Source organism: Chelmon rostratus, chromosome 21 (genome assembly GCF_017976325.1).
Source record: "Chelmon rostratus isolate fCheRos1 chromosome 21, fCheRos1.pri, whole genome shotgun sequence".
Lineage (NCBI taxonomy): Eukaryota > Metazoa > Chordata > Actinopteri > Chaetodontiformes > Chaetodontidae > Chelmon > Chelmon rostratus.
Genome location: NC_055678.1, coordinates 6,239,230 through 6,265,245, shown reverse-complemented (window position 1 = coordinate 6,265,245; position 26,016 = coordinate 6,239,230). Strand labels below are relative to the sequence as shown.

General features: G+C 40.8%; 2 protein-coding genes and 1 non-coding gene across 3 annotated transcripts in view; 2 read left to right on the top strand and 1 right to left on the bottom strand.

Annotated features, from left to right (window-relative positions):
• sema4gb (sema domain, immunoglobulin domain (Ig), transmembrane domain (TM) and short cytoplasmic domain, (semaphorin) 4Gb) overlaps positions 1 to 8,123 on the bottom strand; it is a 30,414-nt gene extending 22,291 nt beyond the window's left edge. Inside the window, exon 1 of the mRNA XM_041962349.1 lies at positions 7,979 to 8,123. Within this exon, the coding sequence (XP_041818283.1) occupies positions 7,979 to 8,123 (145 nt within the window). The remainder of the gene's footprint in view (positions 1 to 7,978) is intronic.
• Positions 8,124 to 15,690: 7,567 nt separating this feature from the next.
• mfsd13a (major facilitator superfamily domain containing 13A) lies at positions 15,691 to 24,277 on the top strand. The gene is made up of 9 exons (XM_041962622.1): positions 15,691 to 15,916; positions 17,913 to 18,175; positions 18,905 to 18,984; positions 19,457 to 19,906; positions 20,006 to 20,126; positions 20,653 to 20,749; positions 21,310 to 21,481; positions 22,333 to 22,526; positions 23,134 to 24,277. Exons 2-9 carry the CDS (start codon positions 18,008 to 18,010, stop codon positions 23,382 to 23,384), a joined length of 1,533 nt encoding a protein of 510 aa, XP_041818556.1. The 5' UTR covers positions 15,691 to 15,916; positions 17,913 to 18,007; the 3' UTR covers positions 23,385 to 24,277.
• Positions 24,278 to 25,636: 1,359 nt separating this feature from the next.
• Positions 25,637 to 25,750, top strand: LOC121625402. The gene has a single exon (XR_006007909.1). It is a non-coding gene; the product is annotated as a U5 spliceosomal RNA (small nuclear RNA).
• Positions 25,751 to 26,016: the final 266 nt, after the last annotated feature.

Genomic DNA, 26,016 nt, shown 5'->3' with positions numbered 1-26,016 from the left:
ACAAGTTGGGACAGGAGCAACAAAAGACTGGGAAAGATGTGGAACGCTCCAAAAACACCTGTTTGGATCATTCCACAGGTAAACAGGTTGATTGGTAACAGGGGATAGTATCATGATTGGGTATGAAAGGAGCATCCTGGAAAGGCTTGGTCGCTCACAAGCGAGGATGGAGCAAGGTTCACCACTTTGTGAACACATAATTTGATAAATGAGAATTATACATAGACTCAGGAACATAACTGTCGTCTGTAAACACAGTTTGTTTGCAAATGGTTGCATTCTGTTTTTAATTTTGTCTTGCAGAGTGACAACTTTTTTTGGAATCAGGGTTGTAGAAACATTAACAAAAAACACAAAATTTCAATAGTTCAAACATTTTTACCAGGTTTGGCACGGCCATGAATATTCTCAGTAAATTGTATAACCCCCCCAGCCACACACACACACACACACACACACACACACACACACACACACGTGCATACAGGATGACAGCAGTAAATATAAACCAGCCAACAGGCTGAAAGTCTTCTGGCACACCTCAGTGCTCTGTTGACTCTCCTCATTGATTTTGCAGCAAAGAACAAGGTACAGTGTGTGTTTGTGTATGTGTGTGTGTGTGTTTGTGTGAATGTTCAGAGCACATCCTTCAATGAGAGGAAGAGGTCAAAACAACTGCCCCTCAGAAACATCTGTCAGGTTTTCCACTGGGTGTACACACACACACAGAAACACACATACACTTCACACTTATTTCATCCTTCATCTGCCTCCTAAAAAAGAGTGAAGCCATTTCTGTCAGTGACTCAGAGGATCTGACGAGTGTGTGTTGTGTGTTTGCCAGAGTGGCTGCGTCTCAACACTGAGCCGTCGCAGGTGGCGCGTCCAGAATGTGAGCGCTCGTGCTCAGACATATTTGCAATCTTCCATGTGGGGACGAAGATGATAGTAAATCCTCTGTATGTTTGTGCGTGTCTGTCGACCACAGTCATCAGAGTGTGTGACTTCCCCCGTGACTCACTGATCACTCACTCTGTGAAGGCCATGTGACACACACACACACACACACACACACATACACACGCACACACACACATACACACACGTGCCTACAAAAAGATTTGGGAACAAATGCTGGAAGGAAAGAGTGACTTAACTTCTTTGGACAGTGTCAGACTCAGAACTGTCAGTTATTGTCAACTTTATCCACATTATATAAGCATCTCTTCACTCCTTTATAAGGGTCAAGAGTCAATGAACATGACTATGTATTATGTAAGAAATAATACACCACAGGGTGCCGTGGTATATAAAAATAGGAGGCAAAGAATGCAAAGCAAACTTGTGTTTCCTCTGTTATTCCCTCCATTATTACACAGTCCATTATTTTACTCCAGGCAAATACAGGAGCTGTGTTTTAACATTCAACCCATGGTTAGGTCAGTCTCTATAGATAGTTAACTGTTGCCTGTATATAAGAAAGTCTTATAGGCCACCATCGTAGAAATGTGTCTTTAACATGTCAGTAGAATTAAACATTATTAAGACATGACAACAGACTCAAAACACACACAGTCATTGGTCAAACATAATCATATTAGAATATAACTGTATGTGATGGAGAAAAGGCAGCAGAGGGGATTTATGTTTACAGTCGTATGTTGAAATACTATCATATGAAAATACTAAAATGCCTTTGTTTTATTTTTCAGTTGTTGCTTTTGTACACCTGGACGTGTATGTGTTGTGTGTATATTGTAGCACGTTAAATGATTTGCAGTGGGAGCACAAACAAAAGTCAAGTAAAGATTTGATACTTCATAGTGTAATTGCACTGGTACAGATTGTGTTCTGATTAAGATTGGAGACTGTAACTACACCTGCCAGCTAACGACTAACAAGTATTTTAAGCTGTGTTTCCACTGTAGGAACTTTCCCCATGGACTGGGAACCTTTGGAGGAACTCAGGGTCTTTCCACCGCAGGGACCAGGGTCTAAATTAAGTTCCAGGGACATTATTTTATTCCCCAAAAAGTCCAGTCGGACTCACAGAAGAAAGTACACAACAGATGGATCGAAAAGTAGCTCCTGGGACTAAAAGTTTTGGGTACTTTGGGTGGAAACGTGGCTTTACATGACATAGCATAAAATAATATACATTATGTAGACTATCTACAGTATATTTACTCTATATACCTGTTTATACCTACATCAGTTAAGGTTCAGCTCAACCAAATAATAGTTTTTATTTTATCTGCCCAGGTTTTGAAATGTATACCAAAATCTCTGAGATTCCTGCATCCATCCCAATACACTGAAAGCGAAGGAAAATAAGTTGAGAAAATGCACAGCAACATTTATTTCCAACAACAGTGTCCCGATACGCTGGATAATCCACAGCCTCACTGTCAACAGCTTTAATAGGGACCATTTCTTCAGTAGAAGGTGGATCTACTGAAAACAGTTCACAGGTCTGTGGTTCACACACACACACGTGTAAAGTACAGTACTGGAACTTTGGGGATGGGGCTCGCAGTGTTGAACATTTCTTTATTTTAGCCACCATTTTTAAAGATCTGCAGCCACAAAACAGTTTGTTTTTTGTTCACTGTGTTCATCAGCATGGAGTTACAGAAGAGAGCACACAACAGATGGGCCCGACAAGTTGTTGTAGCGTTGCATGCAAAAATGATATGTACAAGCAGCCATCACACTTTCATATGTCAGCAGACTAGTTTGTTTCATGGACAACAGCAGGATAAAGGAACTACTTAAAGGTAGCTCCTGGGACCAAATGTTTTGGGTAATTTGGGTAGAAACATGGCTTAACATGACCATAGCACAAAAGAATATACATATATATACATATATATATATATACAGTATATTTGACTTTATATACCTGTATAAACCTACATCATTAATGGTTCAGTTGAACCAAATGCCAAAAGAATGTTTTCATTTTCCTTAGGCAGTATCGCTCCTTGCAGATGCTTTTGACTTCATCCGCCCCGGTTTTGAGATATATATGAGAGTATATAGAGATTCCTGCCTCCATCCCAACACATAGGTGCAGGAAAATAAGTTGAGAAAATGCAACATCAACATTTCTTTCCAACAACAGTGTCCCCGATACGCTGGATAATCCACAGTCTCACTGCCAACAGGTTTAATAGGGACCATTTCTTCAGTAGAAGGTGGATCAAATGAAAAGAGTTCACAGGTCTGTGGTCCGCAGGTTTCTCTGGCTGCTGTTTTTTGACACCAGACACAGAGTGTGAGCTGTGCAGGAAAAATGACATGTATTTCTATTGTCTTGACTGCGGCTGCCTGTTCAATGCACACACACAACTGCCATGTGTCACTGCTCTCTTTCTATTTGGGTTTGCTTGGATCGATTCTGGATTATTCTATTCCCGACTGTCAGGTTCCTTTATCCTTTACAAAATAAACTTCATTAACCTTCATTGTTTTTTAATAATATCATTTTTTATTATTGTATATCTCCAATAAATAAATAAATGCATTTATTTGGTAATTTGGGTGGAAAAAAAACATTTGAAAATGAGAATTTGAAAGCTTAAAATGAATATTTATTTACAACTTCTGCCTTAAAGTTCACCCTAATATGAAAATCAATCCGTTATTTCAGGAAGCTCAAGGCTTTAAGAAAAATAGGATCTTCCTACTGAGATGTGTGTGCTGAGTTACTCATAAATAAAGATGTCAGCCAGTGTCAGAGAGAGCACTTGTCAAGCATCCAGTCAAAGAGGCAGCGTTGTGTTTACCACACATCTTATACTGACACAAGCACAATACCTTTTCGGAGCTTGTGTCAGATCCAGAACTTTCGTGAGACTTTGTTCAACCAGGGAGACTGCAGAATGAGATGAAAGACAGCCAAGACTTTCATCTCAGAAAAGAAAGCCAACTCCATGTACAACACACAAACAGTCCTCGTGTTATTTCAGGTCTCGCTAGATGCTATCAGTGAATCACCAATAAGAAACTGTCAATCACACATCAGCACAATCAGAGGGGAATAAGATCAAAGCAGCACAGAGGTCTCAGTGGATTTCAGGGTCCAAAGCATGACACGTCGCCACAGAGAGAAAAATAAAATGGGTAAAAACAAATGATGCCAACGTGATGTAGCAACACTGTCGCACAGCTGAGATACAGATGAAACAACTGCAGTCAAAGCGGATAGTGTGAGTAAATCATCAGTGTTTTGTGTGCAGTAGATGCAGCTGTGAAGGCTGTTTTGCAAAGACAATAATAGACTTGGCTGAACAGTAAATTGGTGACCATCAGTGGCTTGTCTCCTCAACGCTGTAATTGCAAAGCTGGATGAAGAAAGCTCCTCATCTACAAAAGAAAAAGCATCAATTTGGCAGGGTTTATTACCGCCACCACAATAATAATAGCGCTAAACATAAAGAATATTACTACCAAGGCCATCTCAGCTCATCATAGCAGCGACAAACGACTTACAGTGCATCAATATTTCACAACTCCATTACTTCAGGTCTGGTGGCAGAGGCAGAAAAAGCCAAAGAAGGGAGCCTATGGGCAAAGAGGAGAGTTCAGAACACAGTCAAGCTTTAATTTCACCTCTGGGAGAAAAAACTGCAAACCTGTCCCACATACACACAGACACAATCTAAGTAGAGTCTGCAATATAGTCGGCTGCAGACAAACCTGGATTCTGCAACTGATTTTATTAACAATGTATCTGCCATTCATCTTCTGGATTCATTTGTTTAATTGTTGATATAATGATTTATGTAAAATTGAAGATTATTTGGCAAGCGTTTGGTGGCTCTTGCTGCTTGCATTTCCGGAGTTGGTGAGTGTAAAATTAGCGTGACCCAGAGTCAGAAAAGCCACAGTGATGAGATTACGGCTAAGAAAGTAAGTAGCAGTGATTTTACGTTGTCACAATGCTAGTTTTACTTAAACCTTAATTGTTTGGTGGGTTGGCAACTTGAGGGGAGGACATAAACGTCAGCAAACAGTTGTCTATTTACACTTTCAGCAGACATTAGAATTAATTTTGGAGCCATGTTCTGATAAATTTAACTCCAATATTAATGCCACTTTTTTTAGACTCTGTTTTGGTCTCTAACTCCTCAGGGAAATATCTGGCTCTTTACTGCTAAATGCTCCACTGTGTTCAGCAGCTAATTGCTAACATTGTCCGTTTGGTGCTGGGCAGGCAGGCCTAGTGTATCATGGATTGAATAAGATGAAAGATGCTAAAATGCTCTGTAGAGCTGAGAGCAAGTTGGTTATAAATCTCTGTGGCTTCATCACCACCTTCACATGACACAGTAATTTGATCCATTGTTAATATAGAAATATTGATTAGTGCAGCTTTACATAATGGATGATGATATTTAATGCTAACACTACTTGAAAAGTAGTACATCTATTGATAAAATGCTATAGTTGCAAGGTTCCCTTGAGGTTTCCATAGAAGAGTGCATGAAGTCATTATGTCATTTTCCTTCTTATAAATGTGAGCTCCCTCTAATACAACATGTCCTTGTACTCCCACTCAAGCAGGTCATCTGCAAAGCATACACTAAATTAATGAGCGCCTCCTCGCCCCATCTTAGAAACATAATATAAATCCTCCCACAGTGTCTCCCAAAGGTAGTGACACCCACATGCAACATCCATCCTATTTCCATATGCAGCCCTGCACACCCAGACAGACACATCTTCCTCATGAGGTGGAGTTTGCCACTCCGCAACCCCCCCGAAGTGACATGTGTCACCACAGGGAAAGTGACAGAGGGTGCATGTGTGCAGATTTTACATGGTGGGACTGAATGCATGCCCAGACAGCGCTCTCCCCGGACACACACACACGCACTCTCAGATGAAACGCATGCTGACGCACATGCACATCCTGCACTCTCACATGCACTCACACGCCTCCCCCGATGATTAGAAAGTAGGTCAAGGACAACTTTCTATGAGGGCAGAGAGAAAAATAAAATCTGTGACGATAGACTGACTCTGGCTGCAGCACAGAAAAGTGCTCACAGTAAGCAGAGTATGTATGATTTATAATCCGAGGCAGAGTCAGACTCGGAGATGTGTAAATAAATAGCCAGAGGCATGACAAGTGGGAGAAGGCTTTCGGAATAGACAATGAGTTCCGGCTATGATGCACGTACAAACTTTTTTAATGAGACCTAATGAGTTATATGTCCAGCCCCATCTAATGAACGCTTCAGAATTAATGGAGCATGTGCTTTTCATTTGGTTGATACATAACTGCACTGATACTATAGTCAGTCCAGTGCTGTCAGCTCCCATTGGTTGCAGTAAACAGCTCCTCAATAGCAGCTTTAAAAGTAGTGCCAGTTCAGTATTTGTGTACTTCTTCATGCTGCAGGGTCTGCCATAAATATTTTCCTAAATATTCTCTACAGCACAACAAATCAGCTCACTGTGAGGCAAAACATGAACCTTGAAGGGGGAATATTCACATGATTTCCTCTCTCTCCTGCAAACTGCAAGCAAAATGTTCTTTTTTTTGCAACATTTCCTCTCAGGCTGGATCAGGAAAATGCACCATAAAGGGGCAAACAAACACAAAACTGTTATATTCTCATCTCTCTGAGTTATTGTGATTCAAAACAACAAGCAGCATATCCTCCCATCTCTGAAACATCATCTCACATTGCAACGCTCTCAACAGCTCTCATGACATTGCACCGGAGAGCTCGGCTCGCAATAGAGCCGGCCCTGTACACTCCACCCTCCTCTAATAATACTCGTCCTCAGAGGACTGAAGAGGAGCGGAGAGGGGTGGAGTGGAGGTAAGAGCACCGCCGTCCGATCAGTCTGCCAGTGCCGGAGTTCCCTCATCGCTGCAGCTGCAGTGGTCGCCTCTGCCGCAGTGATGGGGAGCGAGGAGAGAGGGAGGAGAAAGGTGAGCTGGTGGCAAGCGAGGGGGGTAAGGTAGGGGGAGGAAGGTGCTGATGATGTGTGTAAATACCCACTCTGTGCCACAATACACCTATTCAGCAGTATTTTCTGCACGCACACCAATCAGATCTACTGTGCACAGGTCCTCTTTTATGGGGGCCTCTTGTCTATTGTTTCATTAGAAGTGTTTGCTGAGCCGTGTGATCTAGGACAGGGCTTGAGAGAGGCGATTAATAACTCTGAGCATGGAGGAGCTGTCTTCAGGGCCAACTTCAAAAACTGTGGCACTTCTTTTACAGGCAGGGGAGGAAGGAGCCGGAGCAGCATCAAATAAGGATAGTGAGGTGAGCGTTTAGTGGGCTTGTGCATGTGTGTTTGCATGGATGCATCTAGAATGGGGATTTCAAAGTTTGACACTGTATCCCCCTCCGTTCCCTCCACACAGTAATACCAATGAGTTTTATCAGTCGTACAGTATTATTATTCTTTATCTTACTTCTATTGTAGGGCTAATCATGTTGCCGTGTTTTGAAACTACAGTTCCCAAAATGCAAAGCTACAATCTGAGCAGCAACTTCAACCCGGTAACTTTTGCCCCACATTTGTTTCAACATTATGGCAAATTGGCTGAATTAGCTATTATCAGTTCCTGTTTGAATGCAACCATTTATGTACAAGCAACCATCACTAGATTACTTTGCTCCTGAATAAAACTTAAGCATGATGATTCTCAGGCATGTTTTGGAGCTCTAAAGGTCTTTTTCTATATGATTTCTAAGCGGTTTATGTATGTTTATTCAAGACGGACAGAGAATTAGTCACACTGAATCTACAATATGTATATCATGTCTGTATGTTTAGATTTTAATGCCCTATGATAAGAAGTAGCTTAAGTACCTTGATTACCTCCATGAGCTGTGACCATGGTGGTATAATCAGGTAAAATCAATGAATATGACCACAATAACTAACGTTGGCATGCACATTTCTCTTTCACCTCTGAAAACTGTAAAATGCTCTTTTTGATCCTCACCTTTGGAGAGGACAGTAGTCCTGGGAGTGACATCCAGGTCCAGGGACGGGCTGAAGGGGAAGGCCCACAGCTGTGACATCCTGGCTAGGAGCAGCAGGAGCAGCAGCAGGAGAAGCAGGGGCTGGACTGACCTCTGGTCTCCCATGTTTAACACACACAGAGCTGGGTCCGAGCACAGCTTCAATTGCAATTTGTTGAATGCACAAAAGCTGAACGTGTTTCTTTAGGGCCAAGCAGATGCAGACTCTTTGATTATCCCCCAGTTGAGAACGCACACAGTCTGTGCAGAGAAAGAGAAAAGCAATGTGTATCACTAAAAGACAAATGATCCAGCAGACTGACAACAAACTAGATGCTGTTGTCTTGAGGTGGAACTGCAGTTCAGAGAGATCAGTCAGAAACAAAATGAACACTTGCGGAACAAACAGGGGAAATAATGTACTGAATATATTAATAATATTCAAACTTGTTAATGTCAGTGGTGGAAGAACTACTCAGATCCTTTACTTAAGTAAAGGTACCAATAAAACAATGTAAACATATTCCATAACTTCATTCGAAATCCTATTTAGGTAACAGTACTGTAACTATTATCAGCAAAATGTACTTAAAGTATAAAAAGTAAATGTACTCATTAAGTAGAAAAATCATTTTAGACAATGTGTAAGCAGCATTTTACTGCTGCAGCTGGTTGAGGTGGAGTTAGTTTTAATTACTTTATACAGCGTTGGGTATAATTTCACCCAGTGATTCCCAATCTAGGGGCCCAAATGGTCACAAGAAGATCTGAGGGGTCCTGAGATGATTTACGTGGTACGAAAGAATAAAACAAAGCTTTGGTACACAGTGATTTTTTGGACTTTTCTCTAATCTTTGCAATGTTGTAAATATTTGATCATTTCACGTCTTTGGGCCTCAAAGAGTTGCTTAAATAAAAGCATTTGCAAAGTTTAGGGGGGAAATGTCTAAACATTTTTCTGTAAGTGTCATAAAGTCATAAAGATTTCATCTTTAGCAATTTAGCATTGTGTAAAATCCCTTTAAATTTAAGAGTTGCAAAATATTGAAAGTAAAGTGCAAATACCTCAAAATTCCACTTACGTACAGTACTTGAGTAAATGTACTTAGTTACTTTCCACCACTGGTGCACACATTAAGCTGTGAGTGCATCACATAGCTATCAGAGACATACAGACAGTTGCAGTACTCCTCCAATCTGCCCTTAATGTCCTTAATGTGTCACGGATACAGACACCAATAACGCTTTAAGATATTTGATAGCACCCGCATGAGTATGATGAACTTTGCTGGGAAGACACAGCATATGAACTTTCTTGCCTGCTTGACAGCATGAGAACAAAATTACTTGCTGATATGCATCATCACTCCCTGATCACAACCAATTAGCCAAAGTGAATGAGTAAGGTGCTGCTGCATAAAAGACCATCTAAAAAGTTTCAGAGTTAAATAATGTGCCCCTGTGACGTGATATTGCAACACACAACTCCATCTCTTAATTAGCTGTGTGCACAGTGGGGCAGCACGACGGATAATCTAGAGATTAGGCCCCGTGCCATCAGCACAATCTCCGCCTGGCTGCCCGTTCGCTGGCTCTGAACTGATCAAAGGGTCAACACTGTGAATCCCGCTACGCCGCATTGTGACACTGGAGAATTCCCAGCTTAATCTCCACGGCTGCTGCAGCTAATCGTTCGCAGCATGAAGCACAATGAGGCTAATGACCTCTCTGTTAGCAGTTTTGGGTGCTAAATCAACCCATAAGATGACAAAGTGAGAGATGAGAAGGGGAGAGTTAGTGATGGTGCAGGGATCCCCTCATCATCCTCATCTGCCCTCATCAGAACTGTTTCCCATGGCTGGCTCTAATGTGATACATGCTTTTGCTTTACAAAACATCAATGCTGTGTCACTTCATGCTTCTAAAAGGGTCCAAAAGATGTTCCAAGCTTGAGTGTTTTCACTAAACTAAAGTTGTGGGGAAGTTGCAGTCAGGTTGGTCATCATACTCTGTGTTAGCAGCAGCTAACGTAGCCTTGAGTTGCTAGCCTTCAGCAATGATCTGGTAAGGTCTGGTAAACTCACTTCTTTCCATCCACACGCCCATTTTCAAACCTGTGCTCTCCAGTTGACTCCAGTGACATCACTTGAGTCAAGTGACATCACTTGAGTCGATCAGATTTTGTGCAGCTCCCTCTGGAGCCACAAAAGGCTTCATAGAAGTGTTTTCACATATGCAGCAGTGCAAGTCCTGTAAATAGTCCTTGATGTGTAAAAGTGGCGTTCCCCTTTAATATTGCAACTAAAGACAGAGCAACAGAGCAGCGGGAGTCTTGTTTGATGGCTGCCTCCATAACCACCGTCTGCCAAAACTGTGGCAAAACAGAGGACAGCAGATCAACAAGGCAAGCGGGCATGCTGCTGAGAAGCCCTTTAATGTGGTTTTGTCAGCTGCTGTCCTCCTGTAACAAACAGCAAACACGCCATTGTTCCAACACATCTGCATTTGCGTTGTGTTTACTGTTGTACAGGAGCTGGCAGGCGCATGACAACGTGGTGTTGCCTCGCTGATGAAAGCTCGGAAGCTCCAGGAGGGAAAGGTAAACACATCTGCCTTGGCAGTGGCACGACCGATGTGTCATGCATGATGGAAGAAGAGGGGAATCGAACAAAACAGCAGGCGGCGTCTGAAACACCTTTTACTTAGCAAAGACGATCAGTTTCTTCCTGTTTATTGATCCATAGAGCTGGTGTAGGAGATGGTGGATCCTCTTTGCCTCATTTCAATGATAGTCTCTGCCCTCTGGTGCCATCAGACATCCTAAAACAAAGTCATTACCTGGCCACAGAATGTGAAGAGGTTTGCAGAGTATGATAAAGCTGTTTTCTCACTGAGCATCTGCCAGGATGAACAGAATGATTTGCAAAATACTGACATTTCTAGATTTCTGCAGAAAATCGATAAAGCAGGTGAGTTATTCTTGTTTTTCCTTTTATCTGATGTCATTTAAAATGCCAAACACACTGCCATACTTTTTATTACTGTTGTGACAAAGCCATCAGCTGACCAAGACTGAATGAAAGGGATTATGTAATATATATGCTGCACTTAGATATGATATTTAGACATTTTTATACTTTCTTTTCTTTCTTTATCCCAAACCACTGGGACTTGGCATAGAGCTGAACCACAAATGAGATTACTCGCACATTAAATGAAGAATGAGTGGGTTCATCCTGTGGGCCACATTCACCGAGAAATCTTTAGACACATCTTCTCAGAGAAGCATGAAATTAGGATTGTGTCGCAAATAATCTGCCTCTTCACACACTGAAAATATGCTGAATTTAAGGAGGAAGTGCTGTTCTGTTTTAGTCTATCCGACAAATAGGGCTGGTAAAATCTGTACATCATGCCATCATACTCAAAAATAAGAATATGTTATGATTTCTTGGGACTCAGAGGGGTATACAGGGAATTTCAAGCATCCAAATAGGCTTTTTTCTGCTGTGTGCATGTATCTATCATCTACACAGTATGTGATGACAGATCATTTGAGCGTCTTTCCTGAGGTCGAATCATAAAATGGAGCCCCTAGAAGAGCCATTTCTTGCTTAGATCTGCCACCATTTTTGATTAAATAAAACTTTTGATTTGAAAATCAGAGGAATTTTCGAAAAGTCTCATTGGGAAATTGATTAAATCTTTAAACTCACCTCGCCTCTGTGTACTGAACAGTATAATATGCATATATTGTGGTGTATGTTGTTTATTTGTCACATATTCTCATGTGTAAATTAGTCAATGGTCTCGCCAATGAGGCACCGTTCATGTGTTAAGATGTGTACAGGCTGGCTGTATTAAAGGTTAGTATTCAAATCAATTGCAATACTTTACAGATAAGTTATGAACTTGTTATAGCAAGAACAACTGTCAGGTTGCCAGGTTGGGGCAGGTGTTGATCCTTTTTGCTTTGTCTTTTTAGACAGCTCTTTAACTCATTGTGAAGACTCATTGAATGGACCATTTGACCTCTGACTTTCTGCAAAAATGGGCTGCAGGGTGTCTTACACACAATTAATTTATGAACAACTTATTAATATTTATAAGTGCAGACTTGATGGATCACCAGGACACATTCATTAATAACTTATTAACATCTACACAGCAGTTGCAAATGACTTGCCAGCTTTTGGTGATGCTCTTGACCCTTTACTGATGACTACTAAGTAACAAATTACATTTACTTAAGTACTTCACTTAATTAGAATCCTGAAGTATCTGTAGTTTACTTAGGTATTTCTATCTTATGCTATTTTATACTTGAACTTATAATTTTGTACTTTTTTTAGACATTTATCTGACAGTAAAGTTACAAGTTACTTTTCAAATAAAGCTTTTACATATAAGACCTATCAATTTATAAAACATGTAATATGCTTATTGTTACTATCCAAAAGTATATGCATGAATTTATAACAGCTCCAGCTTGACCTACTACTATACCTAAACACTGTTAACACATTAATGCATCAGTAGTAATGCATTAGATTGATATATTAAACTATAACACTCTAAAACGGTCCATTGTGCACAACAAGTACTGTTACTTTAGATATTTTTAGTCCATTTTGCTGATAATAATTTTGTACTTTTGCTCAAATAAATGTTCCATGTACTTCTTCCACTGTTGCTAAACAGCCAGACAGATTTTCCCCAACCTGGCAGCCCAAAACGTATGAATGGGTTATGTCTGATGTATTATGCATAAGTAAATTATGTATTAACCATTAATAAAGCCATTCGTGACAGCTTTTAGACTCTTTATAGAGAATGACTTATTAAGAAGTGGAAATCAGCTCATTTACTTTATGTACATTAAACTGATTTCTGACCAAAGTCACAGCTCTCTGTAATTTAGTCAAATTAAGAGCCAATTTAAGACGTTTTGATGATTGAGTTTAACTAACTTTTTTATAAGCCACTGCAGATCAGGCGACACACTCGTCTTTGTCTCATCAGTTTACATTCTGCTTCTTCTAAAAGTAGGTAAACGACATGAAGCAACATATGATCTTCTATCATACCTTCGGCTTGAAGAACAATGCAGTCGGCTCGTAACAATAAGTGGCCTCAGGACCGTCCTCACGAAACAAACACACTTCCGCACATACCCCAGCTGTAATCCACCGCTCCACACATGTGGATCTGAGTGAAAACAGCCTTATAACGACTGTAAGCAGTATGCTCGCGCGCGCGCGCGATGAACGCGCAAACATCCGCTCATGTGCACCTGTCCGACCTGGACTGCAGCACACCGGGGGAAAGCAGAACCGCGCGCTCTGTAGCCACCTTCACCTGAGTGCGGGAGAGAGTGCGTGCGCAGGAAAAGTGTAAAAAACGCATCTCCAAGGGTGAATCAGTAGAAGCGGTAAAGATTGACTCACCTGCTTTCTTCCTCGACTCCACAAAAATCCTCTGAGTCGTCTTTTCCGCGGCGAAACAGCGAGCTCGTCTGCTGCTGCAGCAGTTACCCAATGCTCACACACAACCAAGCCTCCCCCCACCCCCTGTCTCACTCACACACACACACACACACACACACACACACTGGATTCATAGCCCATACTAGCTGACTTATCTTATGACCATACAGTTTCCTCATGCAGCTTTTCCTTGGTTTCGTTGTTTTCATACATAAACAATGAGTTTAAAGCTATTTTTTATAATAATATAAGAGATAGAAGAAGACATTTCAATGATAAATTATGGGAATATAACTAATTTCTGGAGAGACAGGTTTCATGTGTCATTGTTATTGGTCTGGCCACTGAGTGGGTCTTTCCTGATTGTATATATGTTTTTCCTCAGATTTTATTAATACTGTTCAATAGAAGGAAAAACTAATAAAGAGCAATTGTGTGCTCAGTATTGAGTACAGAAAGTTAGTAAGTCCACATAGAAATATAGCGTTTACTGATACCTGCCTTTATGGATAAGGTAGACATGTGGCTGAAAATTGTAAAAAAAAAAAACGTTTAAGGATTTATTCTAATGTATCCTATTACTTGTCTGATCACTACAAATGTGATCTGTGCCTTATGACTGACCCCTGCTGGAGAAGAGCTGGAAAGACAAAAATTTAAGGTATTTTTTGGTTCCAATAATCAAACTTAAATCAGACCTTGCATAAGGAATTGGACCGTACTTTCAATATCATATCTGTGCAAAAAGACTGAGAATGGGGTCAGATTTATCTTCAAATGCGTCATTGTTACTTTCTTTCTGCAACATGTGTGCTTAATTTTGTTCTCAGTGTTTTGCAGGCCTACACCAGTATCAGACTGAGAAGTTGGATGATAAGATATCCTTCTGGGTGGGAGAGGTGAGTGGCAAGAGCTCTGGTCTGTAGCTCTTAAGCACATGATCTGAAGCTTGACTTGTGGTTCAGGCCCAAATCAAAGGACAAATTTGCCAGTCCAGTATTGCTGTGTGTCAGCAGTGTTTTTTAAGGCTGTATTTCAGTCCTGCAAACCAGTTTGTTATGTGGCCACCATGTTCAGCTACATTTTTATATATTTAAAACCATTTGTGGCTGGGCACCACAGAGAAAATAAGCATCATGGTAACCCGAAGACTTTCTTGCAGTTTTGGCATGCAGTATATATTTGGTGTCTGTTCAGGTCTGGAAAACTATGGATCATGATAACCTGTTTTTATTTTATTTTAGCAAGACAAAACACAGGTGGCTGAGTTCTGATGTCTACTTGAAGCTCATCACATTTAAATGCATGTCATCACCTGGCATTTACAAGTAGTATTATATTTTTGGAGTAATTTGACATTATTATTCTCAGTGTTTTGCAGGTCTTCACCAGTATCAGACTTTGAGAAGTTGGATGAGAAAGATAATCAGGAATTAAGTTTTGTGCAAATGCTTCCTTTATCCTGAGATTGTTTGACTGGGGATACTGAAATCTGTGGATTGTCGAAGATGATTGCCCACTTACACCTATCTCTTCCTTGATTTCTTTATCAAACAGATCAGACTTCAGGACCATTGGACATTTAGTCCTGTGGCTCCAAACTCTTTTGGCTTATGATCTCTTAAAATGGCTTCTGACCCCTCGTCACAAGGTATGTAGTCAATAGAAGTAACAATAACACACTATGGAAATCAAAATATACTTAAAATACCAAAAAGTAAAAGCACTCATTATGCAGAATAATGTATATTTTATTACTAGACTATACTTTTTGATGCATTCATGTTAGATCCCTTTAATGTTGCAGCTGGTAAAGGTGGGACTAATTGAAATTATTTTATACAATGCAATGTAGCATGTGAAATTTTCTTACCCTATAATAATTACAACACAGAGTTTACTTGTTGATTATAAATTGCAATTATAATTCCAATCGGGAGAGTAACTAGTAACTAAAGTTGTGAGTCAAATCAAATAAATTTAGTGAAGTAAAAAGCACATTTCCCTGGGAATTCAAATAAAGTAACGTTACAAGTACCTCAAAACTGTACTTGAGTAACTGTGCTTACTTTCCGCCAGTGACAGTGAGTGAAACTTCCTGTTGTGCAGCTATCGTGGTCGGCTTCTGAACACATGCTAATATCCAGGGCTAACGCGGTTTGCTAACACAGGCACTGGGTGGCGCTGCAACTCTTATCCGTGTATCCCGTGTACACTGCCGGGAAACCCTTTCACAAATCCGCCCCGGTCGCCACGGATGTGAGTAAACGACCGTAGCTGTCATGACGTGGTCTGTCTGCCTGCCTCGCAGTGGTCGCCTTCCAGTGATCGAGACGCAGCTGCTGCTGACAAGCTGAAGAGCCTGAGACAACAAGTTAGCTTCCCATCGAGCCGGACACGATTTATTTTGCCTGGTTAACCGCTATTTTCTCGGTACGTCACATATTTTTGCTTTGTAATTAATATACCTGAAGCTAGTTGTAAACCTGTTTATCCCCTGTTTACGCAATCGTTAACCAGCTAGCTAATGCTAGCATTTAACTTAGGCTGGCTAGTGCTAACCATCAACGGTAGTTGGCCACCTTTTCCAGCCGTATCATAGATTATTTTAGTGACTGTATCGATTTTTCCAGCTCCAATGGGCGGGTGAGGCAGGGTAAGTTTCAGCCAGCATGTGGGGTGATAGTTGTTGGCTTAATTGCAGCTAAAATGAAAGTAACGTTAGTTTAAGTGTATTAATTAGCAAGCTAACTAGCTAGCTGGTAGTAACCCTACCAGATAACGCTGATGAATATATCTCGTGTTCAAGACTAGCAAAGCCACCTGTTCCTTCACTGTGTGTATGGCGGCCAGGTGACACACTCGTAAAACATCCCCCCCCCCCCCCTTTTTTTTTTTGTTTTTGCATATTTCCTTTTGATATGATTACCGCACTATTCGGGTTTGTAGGACGCCATGGATACTTAACCAGATGTGTATTTCCAGGAGCCGTCTATAACCCTGCTCACTAACACTGGCAGTGTTTGTATGTTATGAGTTTATGATTCAGTGGACGCTTTTTTACACATGTTTTTGAGAAGCAATGTAGCATCCAGCTTCAACATTACCAGTCACATTTTTAATCTAAATGTGTGCAACAAGTGTTCTGCTGATCTGTTTTGGAATCAGGTGTCACCAAGTTTTGCCACCAAATGTTTTGGCTATCAGTGAATACAGCAGGTTTGTCACAGATTCCCTGCCAAGAGGCCTTTGCCCAGATGAAAACAACTCTGAATCCGCTTTGCCTGAGGGGACATGAATTGGATATTTGTAGATCCAAGTCCCGCTCTGTTGCCTGTTACCAAGTAGACCACTTCTGATTTAGGATGATATAAGATGTCAGAGATGTGATACAGTGCAGCCAGCTGAGACTCATCCTGCCTCACTGCTTGGATCTGATAGGAAAGCTTTTTGTCGAGCCTGCTTTGGCCAAGTTTGCTATCTCCCTCAGATCCTGATATGAAGCTGCGGTTTTGCAACGTTGCTTAGACACTACATTGAGGTTGACTCTCTGACAGAGTGCATCACATCGACTCGAGCCTATGTTATTGTGAGCTATTATATGGCTTTCCCTACTGTAGATATGAGAGGATGTTTATATGCAGGGCATGTTTGAGCTTGTGGGAGTCAGGTGTGAAGAGATGCCTGTTGGTGTTTTTAAGTGAATTCCTCTCCCAAGGGTGCTACGTGTGAGACTGAGACAGAGGCTTCAAAAGAAGTGAAACAATGCTGGTGACTAACTAAGCTGAAGTGGGATTTGCATTCATGGTGTGGAACTCAGTTTGTTTTACAAAAGACGGTAATTCACAAGAAGGTGTGACATGGAGACATTGTATTTACTTCTCAAGCAAGCACTTTCTTTGTCCCATGTGACACCTAAGAACAGTGAAGCACAATGAAAGAACTTGGCCTAAAAAGAATGACTGTGTGTCATATGACTTTTCCTTTTGTCATTTTGCTCGGAAGAAGACAAGCTTTTTAAGGGGCCACCGGGAAAGTATAATGGTGTGTTAGAGGAAAATTACAGTAACACACACACACACAGAGACAGAGCACAACTAGGCGTAGGCCAGAGGATAAAGTAACTGTGGCCCTCAGACTCAGTAACTGTAATTAGTACTTACTGTACCACTGCTGTGGAAATAGCTCTCATTTGGTCTGCTCAGACTCTGTACAGAGACAGAAACATGTTGATATTGTGTTACTCGTGCTGAGATTTTGCAGAAACTTCTTGTAATGCTCAGGAATATTTTAAGCATATTCAGATGCATAATGCTCATTTATGCTTCAGGTTGAGAGATTGTCTTTTTTCTCTTTGTCTGCTGAACTAAAAATAACTTAATGTGTGTTTCTGTCAAGTCTCAAAGGGTTAATCCACTTGTTTTTGCAGGCTATGATGAGGTGGTGACCCTGGGTCAGCCAGGCCGTGACATGATTCCAGCTTGGCACAGAGAAAAGACGGGGCAGAGTGATTGAGAAAGAAGAATGGGCAGGAGCGTCTGGGGCTGCTGGCAAGGCGTCTTCTCTACTGCAGTGCTCTATGGCTCTTTGGCCTTGTTTACCTCCATCCTCCACAATGTGTTCCTCCTTTATTACGTGGAGACATTTGTGTCCATCTACAAGATTGATAAGATCTCTTTCTGGGTGGGAGAGGTGAGTGGCAAGAGACCTGGGTCTGTAGCTCTTAAGCACATGATCTGAAGTTTCACTTGTGGTTCAGGCCCGAATCAAAGGACCAATTTGCCAGTCCAGTATTGTTGTGTGTCAGCAGTGTTTTTTAGGGCTGTGTTTCAGTCCTGCAAACCAGTTTGTTATGTGGCCACCATGTTCAGCTACAATTTTCTATATTTAAAGTCATTTGAGGCTGGGCACCACAGAGAAAAAGGGCATCATGGTAACCTGAACACTTTCTTCCAGTTTCGGTATGCGGTACATATGGTATCTGTTCAGGTCTGGAAAACTATGGATCATGATATCCTGTTTTTATTTTATTTTATTGGTGAAGCTCACAAGCTCATCACATTGAAATGCATGTCATCACCAGACATTCAGAATAGTATTATATTTGTGGAGTAATTTGACATTATAGTTCTCTAAATTGTGTATGTTTTACAGACAATAAATTCAATGACAGAAAATAAACAATAAGTAGCTTTTGTATTGTTAAGCTGTGCCTAAAATAAGACAAAAAAGTAATGAAAACTGCCTTATTCAAAAGTCATTCTCTAATCTAAATAATAAGAATTTTATACCAAGTCATCCCGCATGAGTTCTTCTGATTAGAAACTTCATATCATGTTCTAGCTTATCGATAAACCATGGCCATCCTCTATTGGTTGATTTTCATAAAACATTATTGTCTTTGTATCTGCTGCTCCACAGACTGTGTTCCTGATATGGAACAGTCTGAATGACCCTCTCTTCGGCTGGCTGAGTGATCGCTCCTTCCTCAGCTCTCCCCAGTAAGTGTCTCCATCTTGCCTTCCTCCTTCTTTTGTCTCAGTGAAAACACTGTGGTAAATAAGGTGTCCATGTATGTAAACATTAAGACATTGCAAAAAAAGTTATGTCCTACATGAGTATGAGACTCCATTATTGCCTTCCTGATCCTGAAATTTAGGAAATCATCTTCCTCATTCTGTCATCCTCTGAAAGCCCTCCTAGCTTTCCAGTCAACCTACAGATTTTACAAGACAGTTATACATCCAAATGTTTCAGCATAAACATCCGGGTGACAGTTGGTAAACATGAAGCTGCCACCTGTGTTTGCATAACATCACCATGAAGCATCTTGTGACTGTATCAGAAGGTGGAGAGTGGAAAACGTGTGTTATATATATATACACCCTTTATCACCAGACAGGTTGCTTAATTATCACAAATCTTTTATCTAATTACTGATGATTTGTTTTTGTTTTTTTTTCCTCCACCCAGGTCAGGCTCTCAGATCACAACTCCAGAGGTGGTGCTGAAGCGCCTGAAGGCCCTCTCCACAAGTGGCCCTCTCTTCGCTCTGTCCTTCCTGGCTTTCTGGGTGGCGTGGGCCAGACCAGGACTGCAGTTCCTGCTGTGCCTGTGTCTGTACGATGGTTTCCTCACTATGGTGGACCTCCACCACAGCGCCCTGCTGGCTGACCTCGCTGTGTCGGCCACCGATCGCACGCGCCTCAACTTCCACTGCTCCGTCTTCAGTGCTTTGGGCTCATTCTCCGTTTTTCTGTCTTACTCCTTCTGGGACAAGGAGGATTTCTACTCCTTCCGTCTCTTCTGTGCGACTCTGGCAGCTTTTTCCATTTTGGGCTTTTTCATAGTGTCTCGGTTGCTGCGACATCGTTTCCAGAAGGAAGTCCTTCTAAAACAGGATGAGGCACAGACGCTCAAAGAGTAAGGGTTTTCTGAAGCTCTGGAAATTCTCAAGAACTTTGACTGTGTTGTTGTTCCTCTTCACCTCACTCCTCTTTCACTTCCTTTGCTTCGTTCCAGGCTAAGTGTTGGCCATGCTCCACTAACCCAGCCAGAAAAACCTGTCACCATTGGACAGTACCTCAAGCGGCTCTCCAGACACAGGAACTTCATGTGGTTTGTGTCAATGAACCTTGTTCAGGTAGGATTTTTCACATGGAGTGTATATATGTCCTTATTAAAAGGGAAAAAACGTGAGATTTGGGGTGGATTAGTTTAGTCTCATATAGATATGGTGCAGCATTTATTAAGGTATTAGAAATAACACATGTCGACCTTATTGTTTTAACTAGAAGAATAATCACAGGTTTTTTAAAATATGTTTATATTTTCTTGAATTAATTTTTAAATTAATTATTTATTTAGACAGACTTAGAGCATGTTGTCACAATGTGATTATACAGAGAGATAAATACTTTGGGTCGAGTTTGTTTGTGTAGCCCAGAATGAGAGGTATAAATACCCTGATGGTTTGTGTATGAATGCTTTCATCGTGGCAGACTACACTATCACTATTTCCTTTCATAGAGCAGCTGTTTCTTTCATTTCATCCCACTGTATGTCCTCAGCTTTGGGTCCATTTTGTTTAAAGGCACTCTGTAACCATGATAAGTTTTTCTCTAAATCACTGCAGTTACATTTTGTTTTTGTCGTTGCTCCCCCTACAGGTCTTTCACTGCCATTTCAACAGCAACTTCTTCCCTCTCTTCCTGGAACATCTCCTGTCTGACAATATTTCTGCCTCGACAGGTTCAATCTTACTCGGTAGGATCCCTTTAAAAGACGGGGAATGATTCACACATTCAAATCTTCTTGGTCAATGTTTGGTAGTGCTACAGTTAGGCAATACAGACAAAATTAAAACTGTCGTAATTATCACAGCATTATTTAGCTTAAAGAAATCACCAGCAATGATGTTGAAATAACTGCAAGATGAATGTGATTTCACAAACTGAAGGTTACTGGCAGCATGCAAATGAATGACACAAGCTTTTTTTGTGTTATGCAAGCACATTTAAGTTGGCAGTAATTGGATGATTATGTAGATGCTGGGTGATGTTTTAATCCAATCTTGCAGAAAAATAATTGTCGTAGATTTAAAGAACAGGAATACATCATAAAAGCAGTTAAGTGGTATTCTCAAATAAAACTTCTGAGTTGCTAGGGACTGATTTAATTGAGGCTAAAATAGAACAGATGTTTTTTTTTTTATATTAATTTGCCCTGTCTCCTGTATGTTTGTATGTTTTTTTTTTAATACAATTATCACTCTTTCTGCTGATTTGTCTTTTTTTAAATGCAATTCTGCTTCTGCCCTCACACAGGCATCTCTTACATTGCCCCCCACCTGAACAACTTGTATTTCCTGACACTGTGCCAGCGTTATGGTGTTTACCAGGTCATCCGCTGGCTATTTATGCTCAAACTGGGCCTTAGTGTGGCTATGCTGCTGGCGGGGGCTGACCACATTTATCTGCTGTGCATCTTCATTGCTAGGTATGGCCACGCACACATCAGCGCACGCTTCAGGGATCTGATGTGCGACTGCTTGTACTTTTTGTTTGCTTGTTTGTTTTTCAAGGCTAATTATTTCAAAGATGAATGTACAATATACAGTCAAGTTGCTAATCAGACGACAAACAGGGACCGGTGCACAGAAGAGGAAGTCCTGAGCCAGATATACGTTATCCTGATATCTGCTGGCTGCACTGGAAACCCTGAAACATTGGCCGTCGCCCCCAGAGGCTAAATCATCTCAGAGACTTTCCAAGATTATTGTATTACAGATTAGGCTGAAATAACAAACTGTTTTCTCACATTTTTTTATTGCTGTGATTTTGTGCCCCTTAAGCTCTGCAGGTTTTCATTTAGGCCGTTAGTCATCTTTTTCCATCATTGATGTCAAACATGCTCTAATAGTTTTTGAGGGATTTGAATGCTGTCTCAAGCACTCAGCAGCCGAGCCCCGATGGAGTGTGTGGTTAGGGCGCTGGTCACAGTTACGGTGGTTGTCAACAGTGTGTGAATGATCTAGGTTTTTTCTCTCCAAGCTCCATCAGCCACAAGTGATAAAATTGTCACTGTATTTCACACAGTGTAATGTGGTTTTGAAGACACAGGCACACCTCCAGTAAGCAAGCTGTCATAGGTCAGAAACTGTTACCATTGCCCTCCTTAGACAAACAGATGCACTTAATGAATCACAATTGACACACCTTTATTAACTCAGCAGTCTACCCTTGAAAATAACCTGTAACAACATTTATGTCCTAAAACATCTTTAAAATGATGATTTAAAATGTGACAGCTGGCATTTCCTGTTGTAATCTGACTTCTCTTCCTTCTAGTAACCGGGTGTTTACAGAGGGGACGTGCAAGCTGCTGAAACTGGTTATTTCAGATCTGGTGGACGAGGACTTTGTGGTCAATCGACGTCAGCAGGCCGCCTCTGCGCTGCTCTTCGGGATGGTTGCCTTGATTACCAAACCTGGCCAGACATTCGCCCCTCTCATTGGCACCTGGCTGCTGTGTGTTTACACAGGTACAGGCAGAAACAGTCAGGCTGTGTCCTCATAAGGAAGTGCACAAGTTACCTTGTTTCAAATGATGCTGCGAGTTGCTGCCTTCATGTGTCTTTGTGTCTTTCTGACAGATAAAGAAAAATTCTAGTAGCCCAGCTAGACCTTTAAATTAGTACAATTCCAGCCCTATCTATGATCACTTTGACAATGAATGTGTGACTGGTGAAACCATTTGAAAAAACTGTTGTGAAGATCCAATCAGTGACTTGTCCAACAAGTTTTGCTGGATAAATGAGACCGAACTGCACTCCAAAAATAACAAGATGGAACATAAAACTTGATAGTGAAAGTAAGATAAGAAAGACAGATAAAAATAGATAATAGAGAAGTGTGTTTTAGCCCATTGTGCATTTATTCTTTTTTCTATGGATAGAGTAAACTATGATAGCAGTTTGCATATTTGATCGGTTTTATTATTAGGGTCCTCTTTAGTAGTGGGATTATTATTATATTCTTTAAAATAAATGCAAGGCCGTGTATTTGCTAAAGTCTAAGATCTTGCACATTTTCGTAGGATTCATTTGTATTTTGTGTCCACTGAACGAACTACTTTTTTCTCTTGTCCAGGTTATGATATTTTCGAGAGGGAACCTGTGAAGGACTCTCTGGTTTCTGTGCCTGACGTTGCCTCTGGCTCAGGGACCCCTCCTCTACGCCTGGGCTGCTTCTACATGTTGGTGTTTGTGCCTATCACCTGTGCCCTGCTCCAGCTGGCCGCCTGGTCTCGCTTCACACTTCACGGCCGTAAGCTGCAAGGGATCAAGACCCTAAGGCAAGGGGCCCAGCATGGCCACCTTATCGATGTCAAGGCCATATGAACTGAAAAGAGCTGTCTGAAGCTGCACACAGACACTTTTAAATTGTCCGTTTTACAATCCTTTGATGTAATGTCTTAGAAGAACATGAAGCAGAGGGCTGCTCTGATGTCTTCACTCTGCAGTCCAGTCTGCTGTGCAAGAATATGAACCTTCACACAACATATGGCTTTGTGGACAGTGAAAATGCACAGCAGGCTGACAGATCCCTCCAGGAAGAACATAAAACATTAAAAAAAGAAGGAACCTGCCTTATTTTTTATATTAAAATATTGACCTATATTTATATTTGAACAGATGACCAAAAGGTAAAGTAGAACCAATCAGTCCTTTTGGATGTAAACGGACCAAGGTGACATCTTTTCATGGTGCACACCAACCATGGGTGCCCTCTGTGTAGCTGTTTGTAAAGCGTAATTCTGGTCTAGAGTACAGTCTGAATGGCCTTGCTGCTAGTTGTTTTGTCAGTAATGTCAGCCTGATTTGAAGATACGAGCAGAGGTTTGCTGCAGAGCTCCAGTTCTAATGTTATTAACAAGATGAATGAAATCAAATTACATTAATCTGTTCAGAGTTCTATTGATACTGCATGGAGCCTGCACTTCAGAGCTGAGTTTTAATGTTTCTTTACATTCACACAGAATACCCTGCCAGTTTCATGTTGAGATCTGTATTTTCTGATACATTCAGTATTGATGTTTTTGCACAAAACTGCCATTTGTCTCTTGTACTTCTAACATTCTGATTGTGACATAATTTATGTACTGTAGTAATAAAAAATGGAATTGGGGAACTATGATGGTTACCATATTATAAGATCACTTTTGTAATTTTTCAGATTAAACAAAGAATGTGAGGCTTTGCCGCAAATAAACCTCATCTATGTTGAAAGTCGACCACATTCTGCTGTGCTTTGACACCTTTTTATATGACATACTACCTGCCAAACCACGAAGACCAGTCAAACTCCACCATAGATCAAAAGAAGAAGTGAATTTTCCTTCGCTGGCCTATGAAACTGAGATATGAAATTGTTGGGAAGTCTGTTCATGCGAAATTTAAGGTAAGGAAGTGTTGAACCTGAGATTCTGAGGTGTTCTTTACAATTGTTATATGATGCATTTGAAATTAAATTTCTTCTCCCAAGTAATTCTGAGTAAATGCAGACCAAAACGTTTATTTGTATGTAAAGAACATTTATGGGCCAGCCATGTGCTTGCTGGTTATCATGATAAAGACATAAATTTACTGTGGGAACATGCAGCATATACTATCAGCAGAAACATGAAAAAATCAAGGTATTCAAGCAAGATTTTGATGAAAAGAGCTACATCAAGATCTGGTAACAAAGCAAGTTAAGTCTCCAATTTTTAATAATCATACTTGACGCCTGGGACTTTTGGATTACACTCTATGTTTGTGACACAGTAGTCCTAACCATTTTTTGCTTGGACCCCCTTTAAATAATGTTTACTTATGAGTCGTCACCACAGGTTACAGCCTCAGTTCGACCAGGAGCTGGCAAAATTATAGGAAAAAATAAATATGTTGCGTAGCAAAAGTACGTGAGACTTGATCTAAACCAAAACTTAATCTTGCCCGTCGGACAGACTATGACCTAGCGGTGAAGTTATGAAGGTGAAGTTGAAGCTATTCTTCACGGTCTTCTCTTTAGGATCTGTTTTAATGCCTCGTTGACAGTAATTCGGGATTTTAATAGGAAATCCTACGAAACTTCACGTTTTTCACATCTCACGTCGACTACGTCCAAATCTTTGTACCGGGAAGCTTCCTGTGCGAAGACGGAAGTAGCGAAAGATAGTCCTCTCCTTTTCTTTTTACTCCCTGTGGCCGTACAGCGCATGCGTATAGTTTCGAACTCTATGATTGTATTTATGAACATGTATATGAACGTATTTCCTTAAATTTAATTTCACCATTGAGCTTATTAGTGATTTATTTGACAGCTGGTTTTATTTTTCTTGGTACAGGGGCTAGCAAAACTGTCCATGTGCCGAATGGAAACGAGAAAACGTAGCACTACCCGTCATGCACCGCGATATCTAAAATATTTGTTTAAAAACTATCGTTACGCTTTTGTCGTTTACCCCACTATAAATTCTCAAAATAATGGTGTATTAAATAAGTCGATTATGTAGACATTAAAACAATTAGTTGCAGCTGTTCAATGCCACCATTACTGTAGGGTGTATGTCGGAGAATCACGACCGCTGTGCTCTTCCACCCCTTCAATACGCTCATGTTTCTCTTCAGATCGTATAAATCTTTCGCCTTTTACTAAAGATTTCCGTGGAGAGGAACAACATGAGTTCAAACTAATTTTTTGATGCCCTGCCTCGTGCGGGGCTTCCTGAACTGTATAACACAAAAAAAGATATCAATAGCATCGCTAGATTCATACTGAATAACTAAGATCACTTAGAGCGACCTAATACTGCCCACTGTAACTGTTGTAATTGTGTTACCCATCGGTACATTTACATTCTAACGTCGCTCATTATCAGATTAACTAACTAGCTACATATGTTGTTGTAGTGGCAGTAGCATTCTCATACTCTTGTATATAATGGACATATACATATCTGGTATTTGATTGTATGTTGTGTGAATTTTC